Below are 22,314 nucleotides of genomic sequence, written 5' to 3' on the forward strand. Positions count from 1 at the left end.
TGGCCAGAGATCCAGGAAGGGTCTGGGAAAAGGAACATGACTCCAGGGCCATTCCCTCCAGCTAGGGAGGCGAGCTCTCCAGCTGGGGAAGGGAGGGGGTGCTCCTCCCCGTCTGCTTTCAAGAGTGAGCTTGACTGCCCCCTGGTGGCCAGGGGTTTCCACCTGAAAGCCACTCCCACCCCCAGATGCCTGCTCCCAGTGCTTCAGAGGACCTGTTGTCTCCTGACTGGCCAGCTTTCCCCTGTGTCCCCATCTTCTGCCCTGTTCACAGAAGGACATCTACCCTTCCAACCTTTAGGTGCCGAGTTCATAGCTTTTCACGGCTCCTGGCTCAGAGTCACCATTCTCCAAAGCCTCCAGGCTTCTATATCTTTAGGCCCAGGATATACCCGTGGCCGGTAACCTAACCACTCAAGTCCCCTCTCCAGATTCTTGAGATTCTTCCAGAAATGGCTTTTTACATAATTTTGTTGTTGTAAAGTTGCTAAGTCGTGTTCAACTCTTTGCAACTCCATGAACTGTAGCATGCCAGGGTCCTCTGTCCTCCACTATCTCCCAGAGTTTGCTCAAATTTATGTCCCTTGAGTCAGTGATGCTATCTAACCATCTCATCCTCTGCCACCCTCTTCTCGTTTTGCCTTCAATCTTTCCCAGCATCTTTCCCAGTGACTCACCTCTTCACATCAGGTGGCCAAAATATTGGAGCTTCAGCTTCAGCAACAGTCCTTCCAATGAATATTCAGGGTTGATATCCTTTAGGATTGACTGATCTCCTTGCAGTCCTAGGGACTCTCAAAAGAGCCTTCTCCAGCACCACAATTTGAAAGCATCAATTCTTTCACATAATATGTAACTATATTCTGATCCATTATTTTACACAAAGAGTAACAGACACACTGTGCCTGTTTTTTTCCTGCCTAAATAGTTTATCTTATAAAAGTTTCCATGTTTATACATGAATCCCTGATTGTTATACAGCTTCAGCAATTAACTCATGGCAGATTAATTCTTTTTTCTAGCTGTATGATATTCCACAAATGTTTTAACCAGACCCTGAACTCAGTCATTCCAACCTTAAACATGGTGTGAAAAGTGAAAGTGAAGTCACTCAGTCCTATCTGACTCTTTGCAATCCTATGGACTGTAGCCCGCCAGGCTCCTTGGCTCATGGAATTTTCCAGGCAAGAATACTGGAGTGGGTTGCCATTTTCTTCTCCAGGGGCTCTTCCTGACCCAGGGATCGATCAGGTCTGCATTGCAGGCAGACTCTCTACCCTATGAGCCACCAGGGAACCCCAAACATGGCATGGCACACACATAAAATATTGGAATTGCACACTGAGGAAAAGCTGGAAGGGATTTTGGACATCTATGTGGGTCCTGGGGAAAAATTCATTTCCATATATTTTTATGATGAGAAAAATATAGCAATATAACATGTCCTAGGATATGAAGAATTAATTTTGACTACTAGTCTAAATATATTATTTAAAATATATTCCTTAAAAAACTTGATCTTATTCCTGTGAATGCAACTTTTTTGGTCTAATTCATTTTTTAAATTTGTTTGCAACTTTTACATATAAGAGATTTTATGATCAAAATGGTTTACACAATTCCTGATCAAGATTAATGATGATCTCTTCAAATTCTTGGTAGTCAGCACTACAAGACTTTGTCACCTCAGGTAAGTGATAAAAGAAAATGTTAAACTATTCCAGAACAATTGAAATTATATTTTTAATGTTCTTATTGTTCTTCCCTTTTTAAAATTGACAAATACAATGTTGTAATCAAGTTAATTTCAAATCCAAATGAACTTTTTCATTCTGGGTATTTAAGAAAACAACTGAGTTCTAGAACATAGGAAATGACCTAAAGCTTTCAAAGTCTTTTTTTTTTTTCAATTATATAACTTATTAAAACTGAGCAAGGCTGTACAGCACAAAGGAAGAGAAGGAAGAAAGGGAAAGAAGGAAAGGAAAGCAAATTCTAAACCAATTCACTTAAGAACATGCAAGCCAAAGGTCTAAGTATAATATTAACAAATGGAATCCAACAAAATATAAAAAGAATACCTCATGACCTAGTAGGGCTTATTCCAGGTAAATAAGATTGCCTCAGTATAAGAAATCTTTCAGTGTAATTGTACTGAAGCATTAATAAAGAAAATCCTTATGGTATTTCAGTAGATATCAATATTTTGTAAAATTCAACACCTATTTATTACTTTAAAAAATCTTTTATCAAGCTAAGAGTTGAAAGTTAGCTTCCACTTTTTTATACCCTTCTGAATTTCTTAGAGTTTAAGATAATGATTGTGTGCTTTGCTTGTGCAATTTTTTAAAGTTAACAAATCTTAGAAAAATCTTCAACTTATGATCAAATTCATTACATAATATCCAGCTCTCCATTTTTCTGTCTCCACCATCACAGCCTTTGTCATGAATCAGGGGGAAAAAAAAAGAAGGATTTTTCCTTAATCTATAATAAATAATAGAAATGAACATATATGATCCCTACTAATTTGTCTTCTTTGATTTTTTAATAGATATCCATGCACTAATGTTAGAATTCAGAACATATAGAGTATTAATTTCCTCCTAAATTATTTAAACCATCCCATTTCAGTAGGTTCACACGTGAATAATTAAATAATTTCATGATAAAAGAGTCTTGTGAATTCTTATCAACTTAAATGGTCTTATCACAGAGTTTTCACAACTCCATCTTGAAGCTGGAGGGAGTCAGTCTTAAAACACTAAGGTACCGAGAATATGGACATAAGGAAACAGTCTTGTAAGAGTATAATTTTAAAGTATGTAACAGTGTAATGGCCTCGTCTACTACATCTGTCTTACATGCTTTTCGTGGTTTGTAAATTTGCTGCCGAGTGGGAAATGACCAGTGCCCATATCACAGCTTGGCTTAAATTGTGCTGGTGTGAAAATGCTGCCCTCAAACCTCAACCCCCTGCGCTCGCCCAAGGAAAAGAAAACAGCTGTGCCCCCATCCAGTTGCATTGTAAAAATAATAATAACAACAATAATAAGGCCCTTATCTGCAAACCATTGATACAGTGGAACATTCCCCAGCAGCTACCTGGCCATCACTTTTACAAACAACAATCTCCCCGAGGCTTCGTGCCAAGCTCCCTGCGCACCTGGAAAGCAAACTCCTCCAGTGCCTCCATGGCCTTTGTGAAGGGTCCTTGTGGAGGTTAGGCGGTCTTCCCAGATGAGTGGTCATGTGCTGTGCAGGTGACCACTGCAGTTAGATCTCCAAGAAGGAAGAGCCCACCCTTGGCCAGGCTCATCTCATTCTGGTGGAGCAGCAGGGCCCGGAGGAGAGACCGGCTATATAGCAGTGAGCAGCAAGACTATAGGAGAAGGCAGTGGCACCCCACTCGAGTACTCTTGCCTGGAAAATCCCATGGATGGAGGAGCCTGGTAGGCTGTAGTCCATGGGGTTGCTAAGTTGGACACGACTGGGTGACTTCACTTTCACTTTTCACTTTCATGCATTGGAGGAGGAAATGGCAATCCACTCCAGTGTTCTTGCCTGGAGAATCCCAGGGATGGGGGAGCCTGATGGGCTGCCATCTCTGGAGTCGCACAGAGTCGGACACAACCAAAGCGACTTAGTAACAGCAGCAGCAAGACTATAAAACCAGACTGCCAGGGATAGCTGGGAGCCCTGGGACAAGTGACTTAACCTCTCTGTGCCTGAGTTTCCTCATCTGTAAAATGATAATTATACCTATCTGATGGGTAGTTATGCAGATTTTGTGCAAATTTTTATGCTTGTAAAGTGCTTAAGGATTTCTGGCACCATAAATATATAAATTTTATCAGTCTATGTTGTCAGACCTCCCACCCCTTACCACTAGTGCTCTAGGGACTGGTGAGAGGACTAGTCTTGGGGCTAAGCTCTAACCTTATCATGGATACCTCCCAAAGGCAAATCCTATCTGAAATAAGGATTCAGATAGGCTTGGTGGTAAAGGCTCCACCTGCCAATGCAAGAGCCAAAAGAGGCATGGGTTCGATCCCTGGGTCAGGAAGATCCCCTGAAGTAGGAAATGGCAACCCACTCCAATATTCTTGCCAAGATAATCCCTTGGACTTATAGTCCATGGGGTTGCAAAAAGTCAGACATGACTGAGCATGCACACTAAGTTAAGTCTAAGTAGTTTAAATGGGGATCCCAGGGGAGTGGGGACAGTGAATCGGGGTGATCAGGGAGGGATTTTGGAAATCAACAGAAGATGCAATGATGAGTAACCTGCCACTTCAAGCAATGGGGCTCCTTCTCAGAGGATCCACTGATAGACCCATGGAGCATTCTAGAGGCAAGAACACAAGATATTTATACACTGACTCCCATCCCTCATCTGCCTAGGGCAGCTCCTAGGTCGGCACTTCCTACCTGCCAAGCATACACCTATGATCAAGAAGACCCAGGCACCTGTTTCTTGAATGAAAACTGTCCACCAAGCTGCACATGACCTTTCAGGGTGGTCTGAAGGCACATGGTGGGGCACCATCTCATCTACCACAACTTATGAAAAACTTGGTAGCACGTCAGTTGGAAAATTCTGCTTGAGGGAGGCACCCCTGGTGGTTCTCTGCTTGTGCTAATCCAAACCGTACTACAGTGAACAACCTCATGGACCCATCATTTTGTATATGCACATGCACAGTAGTAGTGTTAGTTGCTCAGTTGTGTCTGACTCTTTGCGACCCCATGGATTGTAGCCCCCCAGGCTCCTCTGTCCATGGGATTCTCCAGGCATGAATACTGGAGTGGGTTGCCATGCACTCCTCCAGGGAATCTTCCTGATCCAGGGATCAAATTCAGGTCTCCTGCATTGCAGGCAGATTCTTTACCATCTGAGCTACCTCACGGATCCATCATTTTCCACACGTGCGTGTGTATCCACAGGCTATTTATAGAAGTAGTTTTACCAGGCCTTTTGTCATTTTGACGGAGACACTCAAAACTGGTATCCTGTGAAACTGCCTGTCTTCTGAACCCTTGCCAATATCCTTGTTAACACTCCTTGATCTTTGTCAATCTGGCCAATGGAAAAATAGTATCCCATACTTGAAAATTTCGTTTTCAAGCCTTTAATTGAGGTTGACATCTTTTGATAATGTGGAAGCCATCTGTACCCCTAATGAGTTAATGAATCTACACAATGATCAATGAAGACTGTAAATGGCACACAAAGACAGCGAGGCATCATGTGTGCCTCCTGCAAAAGAACATTCATGAAATACTCTTGCCAAAAAGTTAATTCTGAATCGGACCAAAGCCTCTAAATGTGACCACCCCTGAAAGGAAGATACAGGGGACACAGGAACACAGTGAGTGATACATGGGAGGGCAATTAGTAAAATGCAACCTGGAGGACACTCCTCAGGACAGATGACACCTCTTCTATACTTCCACTTCCAGGAAGATGGAGAGGATGCGCTTTCCTCTATTTCTCCGGCTAAGTGAAACTAAAATCCCTGGAAGTTGTATATGCAACAAGCATAAGAAAACCCTGAAAAATAGAAAGAAGGCAGGCTGGATGTGGACCTGAGAACCTGAGGAACAACACAGTGGTGAGTTCTCTGGGTTTTCTGTCTCAGAGATCCCAGACTTAGGGTTGAAGAAGTTGTAGCAGGCTACTCAAAAAAGCCAGTGGGCACAGAAAGAAAAAACAGTCCCAACTGAAGCCAGCTCTGTCTATTCAAAGGATTAGGAGAGAAACATCCTAGCAAGATAGAAGTTTTAGACGATTGCAGCTCTACTCCAGCCAAATACCACTGGGAAAAGAAAAAAAACTATGAAAATTATGGCCAACAACATCAACAAAGGGTGAGTGGGGACCCTAGGCTTCCTCCCTGATTCAAGGTGCCCCAACTACCCACTATCAATGTGGGGTGTTGTGAGATAAGGCCAAGGGAGCAGGACTTTTCATCTCCGCTGGCCAGTTAATGAGCCCTCTCCTACCACCCCTTCTCCCTGCAGTGTCAGTGGAGACCACATTGGGAGCCTGGGATTCCACACCTCCCTAGCAATAATGAAAGTTCTGCAATCCCATGGACTGTAGCCTGCCAGTCCCAGTGTGCCCTGCCTAAACTCCTGACCTACAGAATTGGTGAGCCTAAGGAAATGGTTGTTTCATGCTTTTAAGTTTTAAGGGGGGGTTGGAATGTAGCAGTTATAACAGATGCACCGCAGGACTCGCTTTAGCCACTGGAATGTGGTGCTGGCTCTTTGTGTATGGTTCTGAGCTTGGGCTTTCAGAGTACCGTGGGTCCCCACTGTCTCTCTGCCCCCTCAGGAGTCTCAGTTCTGTCATGAGAAGAACACGTACTGGGTGCCTGCTGGTGTCAGAACAATAAGGCATATGAATAACCCTAAACCCAAGTGTTACCAGCTGGCTTGTGTTTCCTGCAAATTCATATGTCAAAGCTCTAACTCTCAATACATCCAATGTAGCAGTATTTGGAGATGAAAGTGAAAGTTGCTCAGTCATGTCCGACTCTTTGCGATCCCACGAACTGTACAGTCCATGGAATTCTCCAAGCCAGAATACTGGAGTGGGTAGCCTTTCCCTTCTCCAGGGGATCTTCCCAACCCAGGGAGTGAACCCATGTCCCCTGACTTGCAGGCAGATTCTTTACCAGCTGAGCCACAAGAGAAGCTGTATTTGGAGACAGGGCCTTTAAAAAGGTGATAAACTTAAATGACATCATTGGGGAAGGCCCTCACTGATCTGCCTGGTGTCCTTATAAAAAGAGGAAATCTGGGGACTTCCCTAATGGTCCGCTGGCTCAGGCTCTGCAATCCCAATGCAGGGGGCTCAGGTTCGATCTGTGGTCAGGAAACTAGATCCCACATGTCTCAGACAAGAGTTTGCATGCTACAACTAAAAGGTCCCACGTGCAACAGAAAGAAAGTAAAGTCGCTCAGTCGTGTCCAACTCTTTGCGACCCCATGGACTGTAGCCTACCAGGCTCCTCTGTCCATGGGATTTACCAGGCAATAGTCCTGGAGTGGATTGCCATTTCCTTCTCCAGGGGATCTTCCCAACCCAGAGATCGAACCTGGGTTTTCCACATTGTAGACAGACGCTTTACTGTGTGAGCCACCAGGGAAGTCCAATAATGAAGATCAAAGATCCTACATGCTGCAACTAACACCTGGTGCAGCCAAATAAGTAAATAAATAGTTTCAAAAGAAGGAGAGGAAATCTGGACGCACGTGGAGACGCCATGGATATGCACACAAAGGAATGACCATGTGAGGACATAGTGAGAAGGAACCCATCTGCAAGCCAAGGAGTCAGTTCAGTTCAGTCGTGTCCGATTCTTTGCGACCCCATGAAATAAGGGTGGTGTCATCTGCATAGCAATTTATTAATCTAAGCAAAGTTTACCACCTGTGTAGTTCAACATCTTCAGTTATGTCCAAACCACTCCTGCTGCTAGTAAAAGGACAAAACAATGGATTCAAAACATTCTATCAGAAATTTCTATAGCTCTTATTCCCTTAGTCTCTGAATGGCCATGTTTATACCAGTCCTGCCCACAGGCCAGGAGACCAGAAGGCCAGGGCTCCTGCCTGCTCCATGTCTGTATCCCCAGCATCTTTCATGATAAGTGACTAAAAGATGAATCCCTCATGCCAGACAGAAACTGGTGCGAAGGCAGCTGCCTTTCTCAGATAAAAATTAAATGGATGGGGACTTCCCTGGTGGTTCCCTAGTCCACTGAGGCTAGGACTCTTGTGCTCCCAATGTGGGGGGTTGGAGGGCTGGGGAGAGCATTCAATGCCTGGTCAGGATCTAGATCCCACATGCTGCAGCTGAAGATCCCGCATGTTACAGCAAAGACCGGGCACAGTCAAATAGAATAAATAAATAAAAATAAATATTTTAAAAAATCATATGGTACTTCCCTGGTGGTTCATTGGCAAAGAATCTGCCTGCCAATGCAGGAAACACGGGATCGAGCCCTGATCAGAAAGATCCCACGTGCTGAGGAGCAACTAAGCCTGTGCATGACAACTACTGAGCCTGTGCTCTAGAGCTTGGGAGCCGAAACTACTGAAGCCCACACACCCTAGAGCCTGTGCTCTGCAACAAGAGAAGCCACCGACAGTGAGAAACGCACTCACTGCAACTAGAGAGTAGCCCCCGCTTGCTGCAAGTAGAGAAAAGCTCCCGTAGCAACTAAGACCCAACACAGTCCAAAATAAATAAATAAATAAGATTATTTAAAAATGTAGATGTTCAAGGCTCCCCATACTCTGCCCCCTACATATTCCTTCAGCTCCATCCCTTCCTGCTTTCCCCCAGATTTGTCTCTTCAGAAGAGGAAGCAGAGACTCCAAGGCTCCAGGTGAGTCTTCTCCTTCCCTGTCTCCCCTTGTCCATTTCTTCCTTCTCCTCCAACTGGCTTCTTTTATTCCTTCTTCCAAGCCATGGTCCTCAGTAGCACAGGGCATTTGCCCATGCTTTTCTCTGCCTAAAATGCTGATCCACCACCCGTTTCACCTAGTTTATACCTAGTCATCTTTCATATTGTAACCAAACAGGATCCCATGAGGCCTTCCCAGAACAGACGCCTGCCTGTGTCCTCCACCTGCCTTTTTTCTGTGGCAAGACTTTAGTCAAAGAGTAAATTTAATCAGAGAAGTGAGAAAATGCAGAAAGAAAAGTCAAGCAAGACAAAATAATAATACTTTATCCATTCAACAAAATCAAGGACTTTAGATAATATTCTGATCCATGTCCTTCGAGCTGTTTTGCAGATACTGAAACACTCATCAAGTGGAAGAAGTTAACTCTGTGCTACCCATAAGCATGTAGACTCCAGACGGGTTGGCACTGGAAGGTTGATGATGCTGCCTCCCAATTACCTCACCACCAACCAATCAGAACAATGTCCACGAGCACTCCTCACTGTCCCCTTCAGGGCAGGTCACAGTCTTGAGAGCATTAGTCCACTGTGGCCCCCCTTTGCCTGGAAAAGCAATAAAGCTATTTCTTCCTACTTCTCTCAAAACTCTGTCTCTGAGGTTTAATCCAGCACCAGTGTACAGGGGCTGAATTTTGGCAACAATATCTCAACATGAAGACATTTCTTCAGGGAAGCCCACCCTGACTTCTGTAGATTAGGTCAGTCCAAGTATCAGTACCACCTACCTCCCCTTCTTAGCACTCATTTGTTCTGTAATTGATTAGGGTGACAATTACAGACTTTCAGATTCATGAGGACCAGAACTCATAACACTGGAATGAGGTCTCATTCACTCTGCCCCCGAGCCTGCATGTAGTGGATGCACACATGCACACACACACACACACACACAAAGAAACGCCTCCTTCAGGAGGCCAGAGACTGTGTGTTGTTCACTGTTGCATCCCCAGGGCCTGGATTAGTACCTGGCACACAGCAGATACCCAGATGACTTTGCTGATTGAATGAACATTGTCCCAGCTGCCCTGCGGATTCCCTCCATCCGCATCCAGGGTGTCCGCGGAGGTGTGCTGCTCAGATGTCTCTCAAGAGAACCTGCTATGAGGAGGGTAGGTGTATGACCATCTCTGGCTGCCACACTTTCAGAGCTCCTGAGTGTTCCTGCCAAGGCCAGAGTCCCCCGGGCTGCTCCTAGCCAAGGACTGAGCACAGTGGGGCTCTAGGGATGGGTCCATTTTTCCCAATACAAGACTCCTCCTTTTTTGCTCTAAAGCTCCCTATTGGCCTGGTCAAGACTTTCTCAAAGATGCTGTGCCAGTTATCAATGTATTGTCTCTCCACTCCAAACTCACCCCTCAGTGCCTGCTCTAAGACAATGAGCCCGACTCTGAACATTGTCCCTGTACAGTGAGATGCTGAACTTTGCCAGCAGAGGGTGCTGGAGGGGACAAACCAAGAAGAAAGGAGTCTTCTCGTCTTGGTTCTGGAGTGTGTGTGTGTTTTCCTATATAATCTGCTTTGTGCCCCAAGACCAACCCTCTCCCTCAGCACACACCTTCTTACAATATTCCAGGTCATTCCGCTCCAGTCACTGTGGCCCCCTTGATGTTCCACAGACAAACTAAAATCCTGTCTCAAGATCTTTTCTCTTGCTGTTTTGTTTTCTCATGCGCCACCTCGTCTAAGAAGCTCCACCTACCACCCTCCAAAGCCCTTTTAGCTCTGCCCCTTTATCCTGCTCTGTTTTATTCCCTCATAGCACTGACTACAGCGTAACACGCTATGTACTGTACTGACTTATTCCCTTTTCTGTCTCCCCCACCACGTGCGTGCACACACACACACACACACACACACACACACACACACACACACACAAGAAACACTTCCTTCAGGAGGCCAGAGACTGTGTTGTTCACTGTTGCATCCCCAGGGCCTGAATTAGTACCTGGCACACAGTAGATACCCAGTAAGTATTTGCTAATTGACAGAACAAAGGAGTGTCTTTATCTCTACTCAAGCCATTCCCTCCACCTGGAATGCCTTTCCTCTCCCTCCTGCCATTCCGAATCCCACCTATCACGAAAGGCTCAACCCCAACCCCTTCTCCTCCAGGAAGCCCTCCCTGATAAGAGAGGTCCTGGCAAGTGGCTTATTGCCCCTCACTTACTGTCCTGCCTAATCTTAGGTATAATGTAGGCTTTATGGCAGGTAGAGACTCTGGCGGAGACTAAAGGCAGATGAGAGCCACCAGCTTTATTGGGGTTAAAGGAGGGGAGGGGCCTCCATAGGCTCTGGACGAGGGTGGAGCTGCAGGGGGAGCCACCGGGATTCCATGTCACTTCTTCCACTCCTTCCTCTCATAGTCCCACCGGGAGGCCAGGCCTTGCACGGGGTTGCCCTTCATGTCCAGGGTGCGCTGGAGCTGCTGGGCTTTCCACTCATCCGTCAGGGTGATGGGTTTCTTAGGGAACACTGCACGGAAGGAAATAGGTAGGAACCGGGGCATATGGGACCCTGCCAAGCCCACCCCCTCCCACTGAGTCAGGGTGTCCAGGCATGGGGTGGAGATGCCTTGCACTGAGGACCCCTCTCCACTCTCTCCATTCCCTACTAGACTCCCCACTAAAGCTGCACTCCAGGTTCTGTCCCCAGCTCCGCCTTGGACTCACTGGGGGAACTGGGCGAGGTCCTTCCCCTTTCTCAGGCTCAGTTTCCTCATCTACTCTGGAACCTAAGGATAGGAGGAGCACTGGCTTGTCTTTTTGGTTCCAAATCTCAGTTCCACCATTCCCTTACTGTGTTACCCTGAACAAGTCACTTCATCTCTGAGCCCCAGTTTCCTAACCTGTCGAAAACAGATCCTGTCCACTAGGCTTGTGGAGACTGAATTTGTTAGTATTTATACTGCAATTAGCAGAATGCAGGACAGATATTAAGCTCCTAATATATGATAGCTACCATAGCTTCCCTGGTAGCTCAGTTGGTAAAGAATCTGCCTGTAGTGCAGGAGACCTAGGTTCTATCCCTGGGTCAGGAAGATCCCCTGGAGAAGGAAATGGCAACCCACTCCAGTATTCTTGCCTGGAGAATCCCACGGACAGAGGAACCTGGCAGGCTACAGTCCATGGGGTCTCAAGAATCTGACACAACATAGCAACTAAACCACCACCACCATAGTTATAATTACTGAGTTTGTTCCAACTTATTGGGAAGCTTCCAGGATGAGATAGTTTCTTTTGCTTCCTCTCAGGAAGAAGAAGATGAGAGCAGCTAGTTTTATTGGAGTTAAGTAAGGGGGAAGCATAAGAAACCATCTTCTATATAGTTTAAGCTCTTGAATATTGGAGACTCTGTTACAGCAGCTGAAGCAATATGTTGAAAAGTTCATGGCTAATAACAGCAATCAGTAACAACACCATTCATAACTGTGTGCCTGGCACTAGCTTACAGCTCTCTCATTAAATCTTCACAAGAACCCTGAGATGTAGGCACTATTATTCCCATTTTACAGATGAGGGAGTTAAGACCCAGAGAGGTAGAGTCCCTACATTCCAAACCAGGCAGCCATGCTCTGCCCTTCACCCTACATCACTCTGGAGGACTTTTCAAAAACTCTTCAAGTGAGTACTAGCTTAGTTCACTTATCAAAACTTGGCTGATGGTTGTGACCACAAGGGCATGGCTGAGGACACTGGCTGGATGAGGCACTGCCACTCACCATAGATCCGCTGCCACCAAATCAGCAGACCTGTGAATCCACAGAAGAAAAAGACACAGCCCATCACTGTCTTCCACTCGTTGGAGCGACGGTTCATCTCCGCGAAGGTCTCATGAAACTGGAGCCGGTACACTGAAGGCAGGTGGGTGGGGGGGCAGGGGGGAGGCCTCAGATACATCCAATTCTTGAGCCAACTCTTGGCCTCGGGGACCTCCAGCCACCCCCTCCCTGCAGCAGAAGCTGTCCATTCAGCAAATTCCTACTGAGCATCTACTGTGTGTAAAGCACAGCTGATGATGAGGCTCTAGGCTCCTGGGGCACTGTTGGTGGGCAGCACTTGGTGTCACACATCCTTCCTGCTTCCGAGCGCCAGACCCCTGCTTTCCCATCCAACTCGCCTGCCTCTTTCTGCTCCATCCCCCCAACACCACTCAGTGAATCCCAGCACTCTCCATGCTATCCAGCTCCCATATCCTTCCCCATGCTGTTCCCACTGCCTGGCAGCCCCTGTCCCTCACCATCCAAGGCCAGCTGGAACAACTCTTCTTGGGAAAGCCTACCAGGATTGCATCTCACTCTCTCCTTTGGGTTCTCACAGCCCCATGAACACACCTCACCCAGCAGCATATCCTCTATTACAGCTTTCTGGGTTTGCATTGGTTCCCCCGCTGGACTGGGAGCACCCTAGGGGCAGGAACCCTCCCCGTGATTCACTTCTGTGTCCCCAGCATCACCTAGCATCAGGCTGTGCTCAAACAGTTGTGTGAATTAAAAAATGAATGAACAAAGGAATGAATTTCACCACTCAGGTATGCATTTGAGTATTTGGGTGAGTGGGTTCTTGCTGTCTTGGCCAGGGTTTCTCCCTGCAGCTGCCCCCTAACAGGCCAGGCCCTTCTTTGCAAAATCACCCCCATCACCACCCTGAGACCTACGGGCCACCTTCTCGGCGTGACTCAGCTGGGTCCAGCTGCCCTTCTCCTTCTCCTTGAGGGCCCGCTGCTCAGCGTTGAGTTCCATGCAGAAGGGCTCGTCGGGCATGGGGTAGGAGCGCTGGGCATGGTAGTTAGTGTAGGGGGGCATCTTGTCCTTGCCGTGGGCTGTGGGCACAGGGAGGAGCTGAGATAAGCCTGCCCCTGAGACATCCCAGCACCAACCGTAAGATTAACAAAGAGGGTAGCACTTATTGCGGGAGAAGGCAATGGCAACCCACTCCAGTACTCTTGACTGGAAAATCCATGGGCTGAGGATCCTGGTAGGCTGCAGTCCATGGGGTCGCTAAGAGTCGGACAGGACTGAGCGACTTCACTTTCACTTTTCACTTTCATGTATTAGAGAAGGAAATGGCAACCCACTCCAGTGTTCTTGCCTGGAGAGTCCCAGGGACGGCGGAGCCTGATGGGCTGCCGTCTATGGAGTCACACAGAGTCGGACACGACTGAAGCAACTTAGCAGCAGCAGCACTTATTGAGCACTTAAACTGTGTGCCAAGAACCATGCTAAGGCCTTTGGGGGAGTTGACTCATTGGCTTGGCATGGCTCTGAGACAGTGATATTATTCTCATCTTAGAGGAAGAAACTGAGTAGCTAAGGGACTTACTGAAGTTCATAGAGCAAGAGGGAGCTGGGCCAGGGCGGCAGTTCAGCCCCTCTGGCTCCAGACCCTGTGTCCTCTGGGAAGATCTGCGGTGGGGATGGCACATCAGGCCAGGCAGTGGGCGGGGGAAGACTCGGAGCGAGGAACCTGAGATGGCAGCTGGGAAACTGCTCTGCAAACTGGAAAGCACTAGGCCTGTGCCCGTAATGAGTGGTCACCGGCATGGCTTTGGAGTCATGAGACCCCAGGTCCACCCCGCCTCAGCTCCGACAAGCCCTCTTTACCTCACTGTGTTCCACGTCCTCACCTGGAAAGGGGGGGTAGTTAGCCATCCTATCTCACACTGTTGTGGAAGCTTCAAGATAATGCCCGGGGCCCAACACACATAAGTTACACTGATAGAGGTTGGTTTCACATCTCACTTCCATGCCTGGAAGCTCTCCCTGATCACCTAGCCCTCAAGGGCTCCGTGTGAGTGTCCGAACAAGGCTAGGCCCTAGAAGAGTCTCAGTAAAGCTTCTTCTGTTTTACTGTCACCTGGGATGCCCTCCAGGAGGACATTGGTACCACCTTGCCCGGAGAGCGTGGGAACTGCTTTGGGAAAAAGAGTCCTGGCTCTGGGACCATTTGTTCATCTGAGAAAGGGAGATAATGCACAGTGTCCACTTCACGTGGCTGCTATGAAATCCCAATGTGTTAATTTGTGCAAAACATTGATCCCAGCCAAGGGCACACAGTAAGGGCTCAATAAATATTATCTGTTATCAATCTCCAGAGGATCAAGAAGACCCGTCTATCTGGCTCAAGTCTCCCCTTCTTTCGGCCTCTTTCTTCCAACTGGCTTGGACACAAAGGTCTGGAAGGTTCTGTCAGCACCCTCTGCCTCCGGACACAAAGGCCTTAGGAACCTGAGGTACAGGCATCAGGCCCTGAGAACACTTCGAGGGAAGGGGCTGCTGTCTATTTCCTGGATGAACGCGGCCCCCCACCAAGGACCAGGATTATGGGAAATGGTTCAGGACAGGCCCAGGGCAGCATGGACGGGACCGGGAGCAGCCTGCAGACAGGACCCCCGCCCCAAGCCTCGGAGCTAGGCAAGGGAGGGCGTGTCCACGTCTTACCGGTGCTTCCTGGGCTGTGGATCCCTCGAGTTCCAAGGCCCCCTTTCCTCAGGGTCAAGCTCCAGGCAGCTCTGAAGGACATCTGGGGCGTGGTTTGGGGTGAGTCCTGCCCTCACATTGCCCTCTGCCCTTCCCCTCAGGACCCAGACAGAGACACAGGGTTTACACAGGTGTGGTGACTGGGAAGGGCATGGTCTCCAGGATACCAAGGTCATCTCCAGCCCCTGCCACCTTCTAAGTTTGTATGATGGGGGATAGATGGGGCTTCTAGACATTTGGAGCCCCCTCCTGGGGCCTCAGTTTGTCATCTGAGAAGTGGGACAAGGCCTAACTCTTAAGTCAGGGCCTGAACAGTTTGGATCTGGGAGCCTCAGTTCTAGTTCCAGCCTCAGCTCACAGTGGGTGGCTAGCTTAGACAAACTCTCTCAGCTGTTTGCCCCCCAGAGGAAACAGGGTGGGAGTCCAGGTCGGGAGGGAGCAGTTCCTGGGATAACTGTCTTGCTACGGGGCCATCTGCCAAGGTCTCCTGCAGATGGTTTGCCCTCCCCCTCTCCCCTCCCGCCATAATTGGTTGCCTACGTGCCTGGAAAGCCTGCTCTGCTGGACCTGGTGGGAGAGAGGGACAGGCGAGCCCAACCCCCCCCATCCCCAGGGAAAATCAGGATTTGGCAACCTAGGGCGGTGGGGGGCAGGGGGCAAGGAGGCCGTGAGGAGGAGATTCAGAGGGAGATAAAGACCAAACTGGGTCAGAGGTAGGAAGAGGGGGCACACATCTGTGGAGAAGAAGAGGGTATCCCACTTCTGGAAACTGAAAGGACGCCTACATCTAGAAAGAGAAGGGCACCCAATAATTAGGTAGAGGGTAGGGTGTACCATATGTGGAAAGTGGACAGACACCCCACATCTGGAAAGGAAAGGGTCCCCATCAGTGATAAGTGGGTGACAGAGCCCACCTGTGGGGAGAGGGAAGGAGTAATCTACCTTTGAGGAAAGAGATAGTGTCCCATACGTGGACAGAGGAAAATTCCCCTCACCCTTGCGCTGCCAGTAGCCCCCAGCCCCCAGATCCTCCTCCATAGCAGTGACCCCACAGGTCCTGACGGGGTTTTGAAAGCCAGAGTCCCAGCCGCATCCCCCACTGGCCTGTGTTTGGGCAGCTGGGGCTCCCCCCAGCCACTCACTCACCTTGAGGCTTGGAGGGAGCCAGAACGCGACCCAGGTCTGCAGAGCAAGTAACAGAGAACAGGCTGCAGAGGGACGGGATCGCTGGCGCCTGCCCGGGGCCCGCCCCCCAGCTTTCCCCAGGGCCGCCCCTGCGTGGGAACGTCCTGCCTGTGAGCGCCCAGCCCGCGTCCCTGGGGGCTCCCACCCACAGCCTGGGGAGAGGGATTGCACAGAGACACTGACACCATGCCTCAATTTCCCTGCCCATCGGGGTCTGGCCTCTGGAGACCACCAGCTGATAGAGCCCTGGATCCAGGCAGCTGTGTGTCCTGGACGGCCCAGCCCTCTGAGCCTGGTTGTCCCAGGAGCTGGATCTTCTTGCCTTCGCCCTTCTGCTCACCGCTGTTTCTTCTACCTGGAATATTCTCGGAGGGCTTTTGAGGACCCAAGTCTTGCCAGCTTTCCAGTGCAGACCCAATGCTTCCTGCTGCAGGAAGCTACAAGCATCTAGAATTTGGAGATGGCCTGTGGTATACCACCTAGCACTCATGCCCCCAATCACAATGACAGGTGAAAACGCCTCCCTCTGGGATTCAGCTCTTAGCTGTGTGACATTTAACAAATGGCTAAACCTCCCTGAGTCTCTTTATGTAAAGATTAAATACGTCAATAGAAAAGCATCAGGCACATTTATTCCAGGTCTTTATAACAGGTCTTTATTAAGACCTGTTAGAGCTGGCATTATTGTCTATTGTTCAAACGTGTGAGGATTTAGAGATAAACAAAACTGAACACAGTCTTTGCCATTATAGGGCTTACAATCTAGTTCCGAGTAGAGAGAGGCCTGGGCAAAGATCCAAAGGCAGAAAAACACAGATGTGTTCATAGAATAGAGAGAGACCATCTTGGTCAGATTGTAACGGGCAAAGGAGAAAGTTGGAGAGAGACTGGAACACCAAGCAAGGCTTTGGAAGTCATGGTGTGGATCTCAAATTTTATTTTAAAGATGGGAGGCCAACAAAGGTAAGAAGGGGAGGGAGTGATGTGGTTATTGGAGCAGAAAATGAGTTCAGTAAATGTGGCTTGGGATTGTTAGAATACTGATGCTGGACTGATGGGTGAAGGCTGTGAGTCCCTTCTGTGGCCTGGGGCCAGAGCTTTCTAGGAGTCCAAGCTCTGGTCCAGTGAGGTGTGCAGAGGACCCACCCCTCCATCAGGGTTCCTGTAGCCCAGTGAGACCATAGAGACCCACTCTATCCACTGCCTGGAAGAAGGGGCTTACTGCTCCAAAGGCAGATGAGCCTTGAAGAGAGAGACCCTACAGCGGGCAGGATGTAGGCTCCTTCCATTCTGGGAGAGGAGAAGGCAGTGTGGGAGTCTCCTGGCTAAGAGACCTCAGCACCCAGGATTGGCCCTGCTTACTCCTAGAGACTGCTGCTTCCTCTTCCCCGTGATCAAGGGGATTCCAGAGTTGAGAGAACCCCAAGAGGATCACCTCACCTCTTGGATGCTGTCCAGGATGTCCTGAAGAGTAAGCCTAAGGACAGAAGTAGAGGGAAGACCTGCCTTCAGGCAGCCTGGGGAGGATACATTTGGAGTCTCATCAGAACTTTCCAGGCTGGTTGCACTGGAGTGAGTGGCTGTGTGAGTGGCAGCTCTATTGCTGCCTCAATAGCGACCAAGCAGCGCCATTTCTGAGCCTCAGTTTCCCCAGAGCTCACAAGCCTCCCAAGAGAAGTCATCTGGAGAACTTGACCCTCTGTTCTCCTCTACCATCTCCCACTCCTGCCTCTGTGGGAACTCCAATCTCCAGATGTGGGGTAATGTTGTGACAAAGAACATCTGTTTGGGAAGCTGGCCCCAGGGCTGAGGGTGATGGGGTGATGGCAGGCTCCAGGCGGCTCAAGGTTGACATAGGGCAGCAGGACTGTCTCGGGGGTGATGCCCAGCAGTGTCTCAAGGCCTGAAACCTGGGAATAGTCAGACTCTTCCATAAAACAGATCTCTCAGAGGTGTCAGGGCCAGGGAGTAGGAGTCTTCCCTGGGAACCTTGGTGGGCACAAGGCGGGCTCCAGGTAGAGTATTACAGCCCACTCAGGGCAAGGGGTCCTCTATGTAAATACAGGCTGAGATTTCGGAAACAGCTGGAATGGGAGGTGAGAGGCCCTGAGACTCCAGCTCTCCCTGGAGGAGCCCATATTACAGAAAGGAACACCTCTCACTCACTTGATCAGGTTCAGGGAGCCCCTGAGATTCTGCCCAGACACAAAGACCTGAGCCACGATCTCAGCATTCCCCTCGCCCAATTCAGACTTCATGCAGGACCACCTTCATTCTCCCAGCCCGGAGGAGATACCGAGAAAGCACTCGAAGGCGAAAATAAGAAGAGCTGTTGTGCTGGACAAAGAGTCGCGGACTCGTATTCCCAGCCCCATAGGAGCTCCTGGAGCCGTTTGAACATGGGGAGCCTGAGACGGGAAAGGGCGCGGGACGAGGCCAAGGACTGGGCGGGAGATGGCGGGTAGCCGGAGCCTGAGAGTAGGAGTGGACGGGGTTTATCCTTAGGGGCGAGGACTGCGAAGGGGGCCACGTTGGGGCCAGGGAAGAGCAGGGGCGAAGGCACTAGGTGGATGGGGCCAGCTGGGTGGAGGGAGGGGCCGGCGAACAGAGAGGCGTGGTCACGACAAAGAGCCTATCCGTAGCCTTCTCTCCAGCTGGAATGCCTGCTAACGCGCCAACTCCCAGCAGACACTGTAATTCAGGAACACTGAGGCCTTCAGGGCCCCGGGCGGCTCCAGGCAGCAGCTTAGGCCCGGAGATCGTCGGTCGAAGACCTGGAGATACACTAGGAAGCAGTTCAGACAGCGCTTCTGCAACTGTGGACAGGCGGGTCGGGTCAGAACCGACGCCGAACCAGGGCTACCACGGGGACAATCGCTAGTGGCGGGTTTCCCGGCCCTAGGAAAGACCCACGTGGTGCAATCGGAAGCAGGTGAACGACCTAGGCTGGATTTCATTGGGACCGGTGGAAACCTCCTTCCGGCAGGTCTGATGTCTCTGCACCACACCTGGGGCATGAAATGCACGAAGCCCTATATGTTCAGCCGGAAGAGCAATTCCTCTCAGAGTTGCAGGGAAGATGTTTGAGGCAGACCCCAAGGGACCATGAGGTTGTCATTCATGGCCCCTTGGCCCCACCCACAAGTGGCCTTTATTTCAGGTCCCGCCACCTGTCTTATCACTCACACTACTCACCTACGCCCCTCTCCTCCCTCAATCCCCGTCCTGGAGCTGCCAGTCATCCTCCCGTGGTCCCTCGGGCAGTCTTCGTGCCCGCTCTTCTGCACTCTACCTCGTAGGCTAGCATTCCACCATCTTCAGCTCTGTCCCAGCCGCGTCATTTATCCCTGGCGGTGCCCGGCTCGCCTAGCTTAGCCCGCCCGCCGACCCCGTCCCTACCCTGAGGCTCGTCCTCAATCGTTCAGCCCGGGCCAGCCCCTTGCCCAGTCCGTCATTCTGGCACTGCCTTCCCAAGATTCGATAAACCCTCGCCCTGGCTCCTGCCTTGTTCTTTCGGTCATTTGTGGCACCGCCCCCTACCTAGCCCTGCGCTCACTGCAGTCTCCGCAGCACGCGCCAGTCACGCCCCCACCCTGTCAGTCACTCAAACCCCGCCCCTCAATGCCCCGCCTCCTTTCCCTAGGTCCGCCAGGTCTGCCACTCCCCTCCGGTGCGAGCGGGCGCTGACTGTCCCACAGGCCCGCTCCGTTGATCTCCGGGGCCCCGCCCGCTCCAGCCTGCTCAGGTCCTTCCCCCAACCAGGTGGTCCTTGAGGTGCAAGCTGGAGACCCCCACGTTGCAGGCGATCGCAGAAGCAGAGTAGGCGAAGGCGTTCCCCTATCCGGGCACCGAGGCCCTCACACTCTGACCACAGGAAGGGCACCCGAACTCGCCTTGGGCCAGGAGATGGGGCTCGGGGGTGGGGTTTGGTCAGAACTTGCTAAACTGGAATCCTGGGCCTAGGGTCCTGAGTCCTCATCACCACCACCTGTGAGCTGGGCAGGTGTATAGGACTCCGTGGTTAATATTAGGGGCAGTGAAACTGAGCGCTTGGGAGGCCCACTTCTGGGATTCTGGTCCCAGATCCATCCTCTGCTGGTTTCAGCCCCTCTTCCCGACTGCCTCCATGGCCTTGGTTTCCACATTTCTGTAATGCCCATCACACCCAAGCTCTGCTTGGGGACCAGGAGGGTAAATGTGATGGTCTAAGTGGGAGCTTCTCTGAGAGGCACCCATGGCAGTGACAAGTATAAACAGCATACTAAAAAGCAGATATTACTTTGCCAACAAAGGTCTGTATAGTTAAAACTATGGTTTTTCCAGTAGCCATGTATGGATGTGAGAGCTGGACCATAGAGAAAGCTGAGCATCGAAGAATTGATGCTTTTGAACTGTGGTGTTGGAGAAGACTCTTGAGGGTCCCTTGGACTGCAAGGAGATCAAACCAGTCCATCTTAAAGGAAACCAGTCCTGAATATTCTCTGAAAGAACTGATGCTGAAGCTGAAACGCCAATAACTTAGGCCACTTGATGCGAAGAACTGACTCATTGGAAAAGATCCTGATGATGGGAAAGATTGAAGGCAGGAAGAGAAAGGGATGACAGAGGACGAGATGGTTGGATGGCATCACCGACTTGATGGACATGATGAGTTTGAGCAGGCTCTGGGAGTTGGTGATGGACAGGGAAGCCTGGCAAGCTGCAGTCCATGGGGTCACAAAGAGTCAGACATGACTGAGTGAATGAACTGAACTGAAAGCTGGTCTTCTCTGAGAGGCACCCATGGCTGTGACATATAAGCCAAGCTCTGGATGGAGCTATGAGCAGTGTGGACATTGCCTTGAGGTCCAGCCCAGTGCTCTACTCTGTCCACTAGAGAACAGTCCAACTTGGCAAAGGGCTGCAGCAGTGGGATCCTGGTGGTGCAGGGCATCAAATCAACTCCAGGGTAGGCATTGGTCCCTTCAGATCCCAGTGGATCTGGGATCCACACTAACGTGGGCTCCACACTAACATGGAATGGTCTTCAGCTTCTGTTCCTGATCTTCCAGGGCCAAATGGAGGGTGCACAGGCAGGGCGTAAGGGCCCCTGGCCATGTCCTGAACTCAAACTCACCAGTCTCATGGTCATAGGAATAAGCCCCCTCATGTGCCCCGGGCTTTGTGGGGACAGCCTCTTGGCATCCTTTAGCCTCCATTACCACCCACTGGCCTTCCAGTAATCTCCTTAACCTGATATTTAAGGTTCCCTCTGCCAAACTCCACAAAGGGAGCCTCCTCATCAACTTCTCTTCCTCTCCCTTCACACTCCAGGCATGCTGGCCTTCAGTTCTTGGAACGCACTCCACTCTTGCCCACGGCAGGGCCTTTGTAACTGCACCTCCCTCTGCCGAAATGCTCCTCTCAAGAACAAGACTCATTTATTCCCACTTGCATATTTCCACATGAGAAGGCCTTACTGGAGCAACACACCCCACTTCTCACCTGCAGACTTAGACTATGGTCTACAAACAAGCATCTCGATTATTGTGGATTTAACAGTATCTCCAACGCCATAGGCTCTCTTTACAGTGTGACCTGGACCCTCTTGTCATCAAATGGTGGCATCTGTGTCCCCATTCCCTGAAGCTGAATGCACCTTTTTGACAGCCTTAAACATAGGACATGGTAAAAGTGATGCTGTGTGACTTCCAAAGCTGGATCATAAGATGTCATGGACTCTCTCAGGATACTCTGTCTTAAAACCTAGCCACCATGCCACGAGGAAGCCAAATTAACCCATGTGGAGAGAACACATGGAGAAGTCATATGTCGGTGGTCTGACTGCAGCCCAGCTGAGGTGCCAGCCTACAGCCTTCTAGCCATGTACATCTTCAGACAATCCCAGTCCCCAGCCACCAAGTCCCCTTCAGCCATTGCGTCTTGGTCCCAGACATTACGGGACACCTCTGCTGTGACCTTTCTGAATTCCTGACCCACAGAATCCATTAACATCAGACAGCTGTTTTACACACTGTTTTCAGGCGGCTTGTCATGCAACAGTAGTAACTGGAACAGTAACCAAATGTTATTTGGAATCAATATTTGCTGTTCAGTCACTAAGTTGTGTCTGACTCTTTGGGACCCCATGGACTGTATCGCACCAGGCTCCTCCGTCCATGAGATTTCCCA

The 22,314-nt window shown here is 49.9% G+C and overlaps 1 protein-coding gene across 1 annotated transcript; it reads right to left on the minus strand.

Moving 5' to 3' along the window:
- Window positions 1-10,705: 10,705 nt before the first annotated feature.
- LOC120868763 lies at window positions 10,706-19,652 on the minus strand. The gene is made up of 6 exons (XM_040247605.1): window positions 19,339-19,652; window positions 16,105-18,959; window positions 14,920-15,001; window positions 13,137-13,301; window positions 12,202-12,333; window positions 10,706-10,955 (listed from the first exon to the last, which is right to left on the minus strand). The coding sequence occupies exons 3-6, from the start codon at window positions 14,999-15,001 to the stop codon at window positions 10,819-10,821; spliced, it is 516 nt and encodes a 171-aa protein (XP_040103539.1). The 5' UTR covers window positions 16,105-18,959; window positions 19,339-19,652; the 3' UTR covers window positions 10,706-10,818.
- Window positions 19,653-22,314: the final 2,662 nt, after the last annotated feature.

Source organism: Oryx dammah, unplaced genomic scaffold (assembly GCF_014754425.2).
Source record: "Oryx dammah isolate SB20612 unplaced genomic scaffold, SCBI_Odam_1.1 HiC_scaffold_10, whole genome shotgun sequence".
NCBI lineage: Eukaryota > Metazoa > Chordata > Mammalia > Artiodactyla > Bovidae > Oryx > Oryx dammah.

Excerpts from the sequence above, each read along its gene's own strand:
- LOC120868763 (XM_040247605.1), bottom strand. The coding sequence starts at position 15,001 with ATGTCCTTCAGAGCTGCCTGGAGCTTGACCCTGAGGAAAGGGGGCCTT. Across the intron at positions 12,334-13,136 it reads TCACGCCGAGAAGGTGGCCC|TGTACCGGCTCCAGTTTCAT; the intron begins GTAGGTCTCAGG and ends ACCTGCCTTCAG. Across the intron at positions 10,956-12,201 it reads TTGGTGGCAGCGGATCTATG|TGTTCCCTAAGAAACCCATC; the intron begins GTGAGTGGCAGT and ends CCTTCCGTGCAG.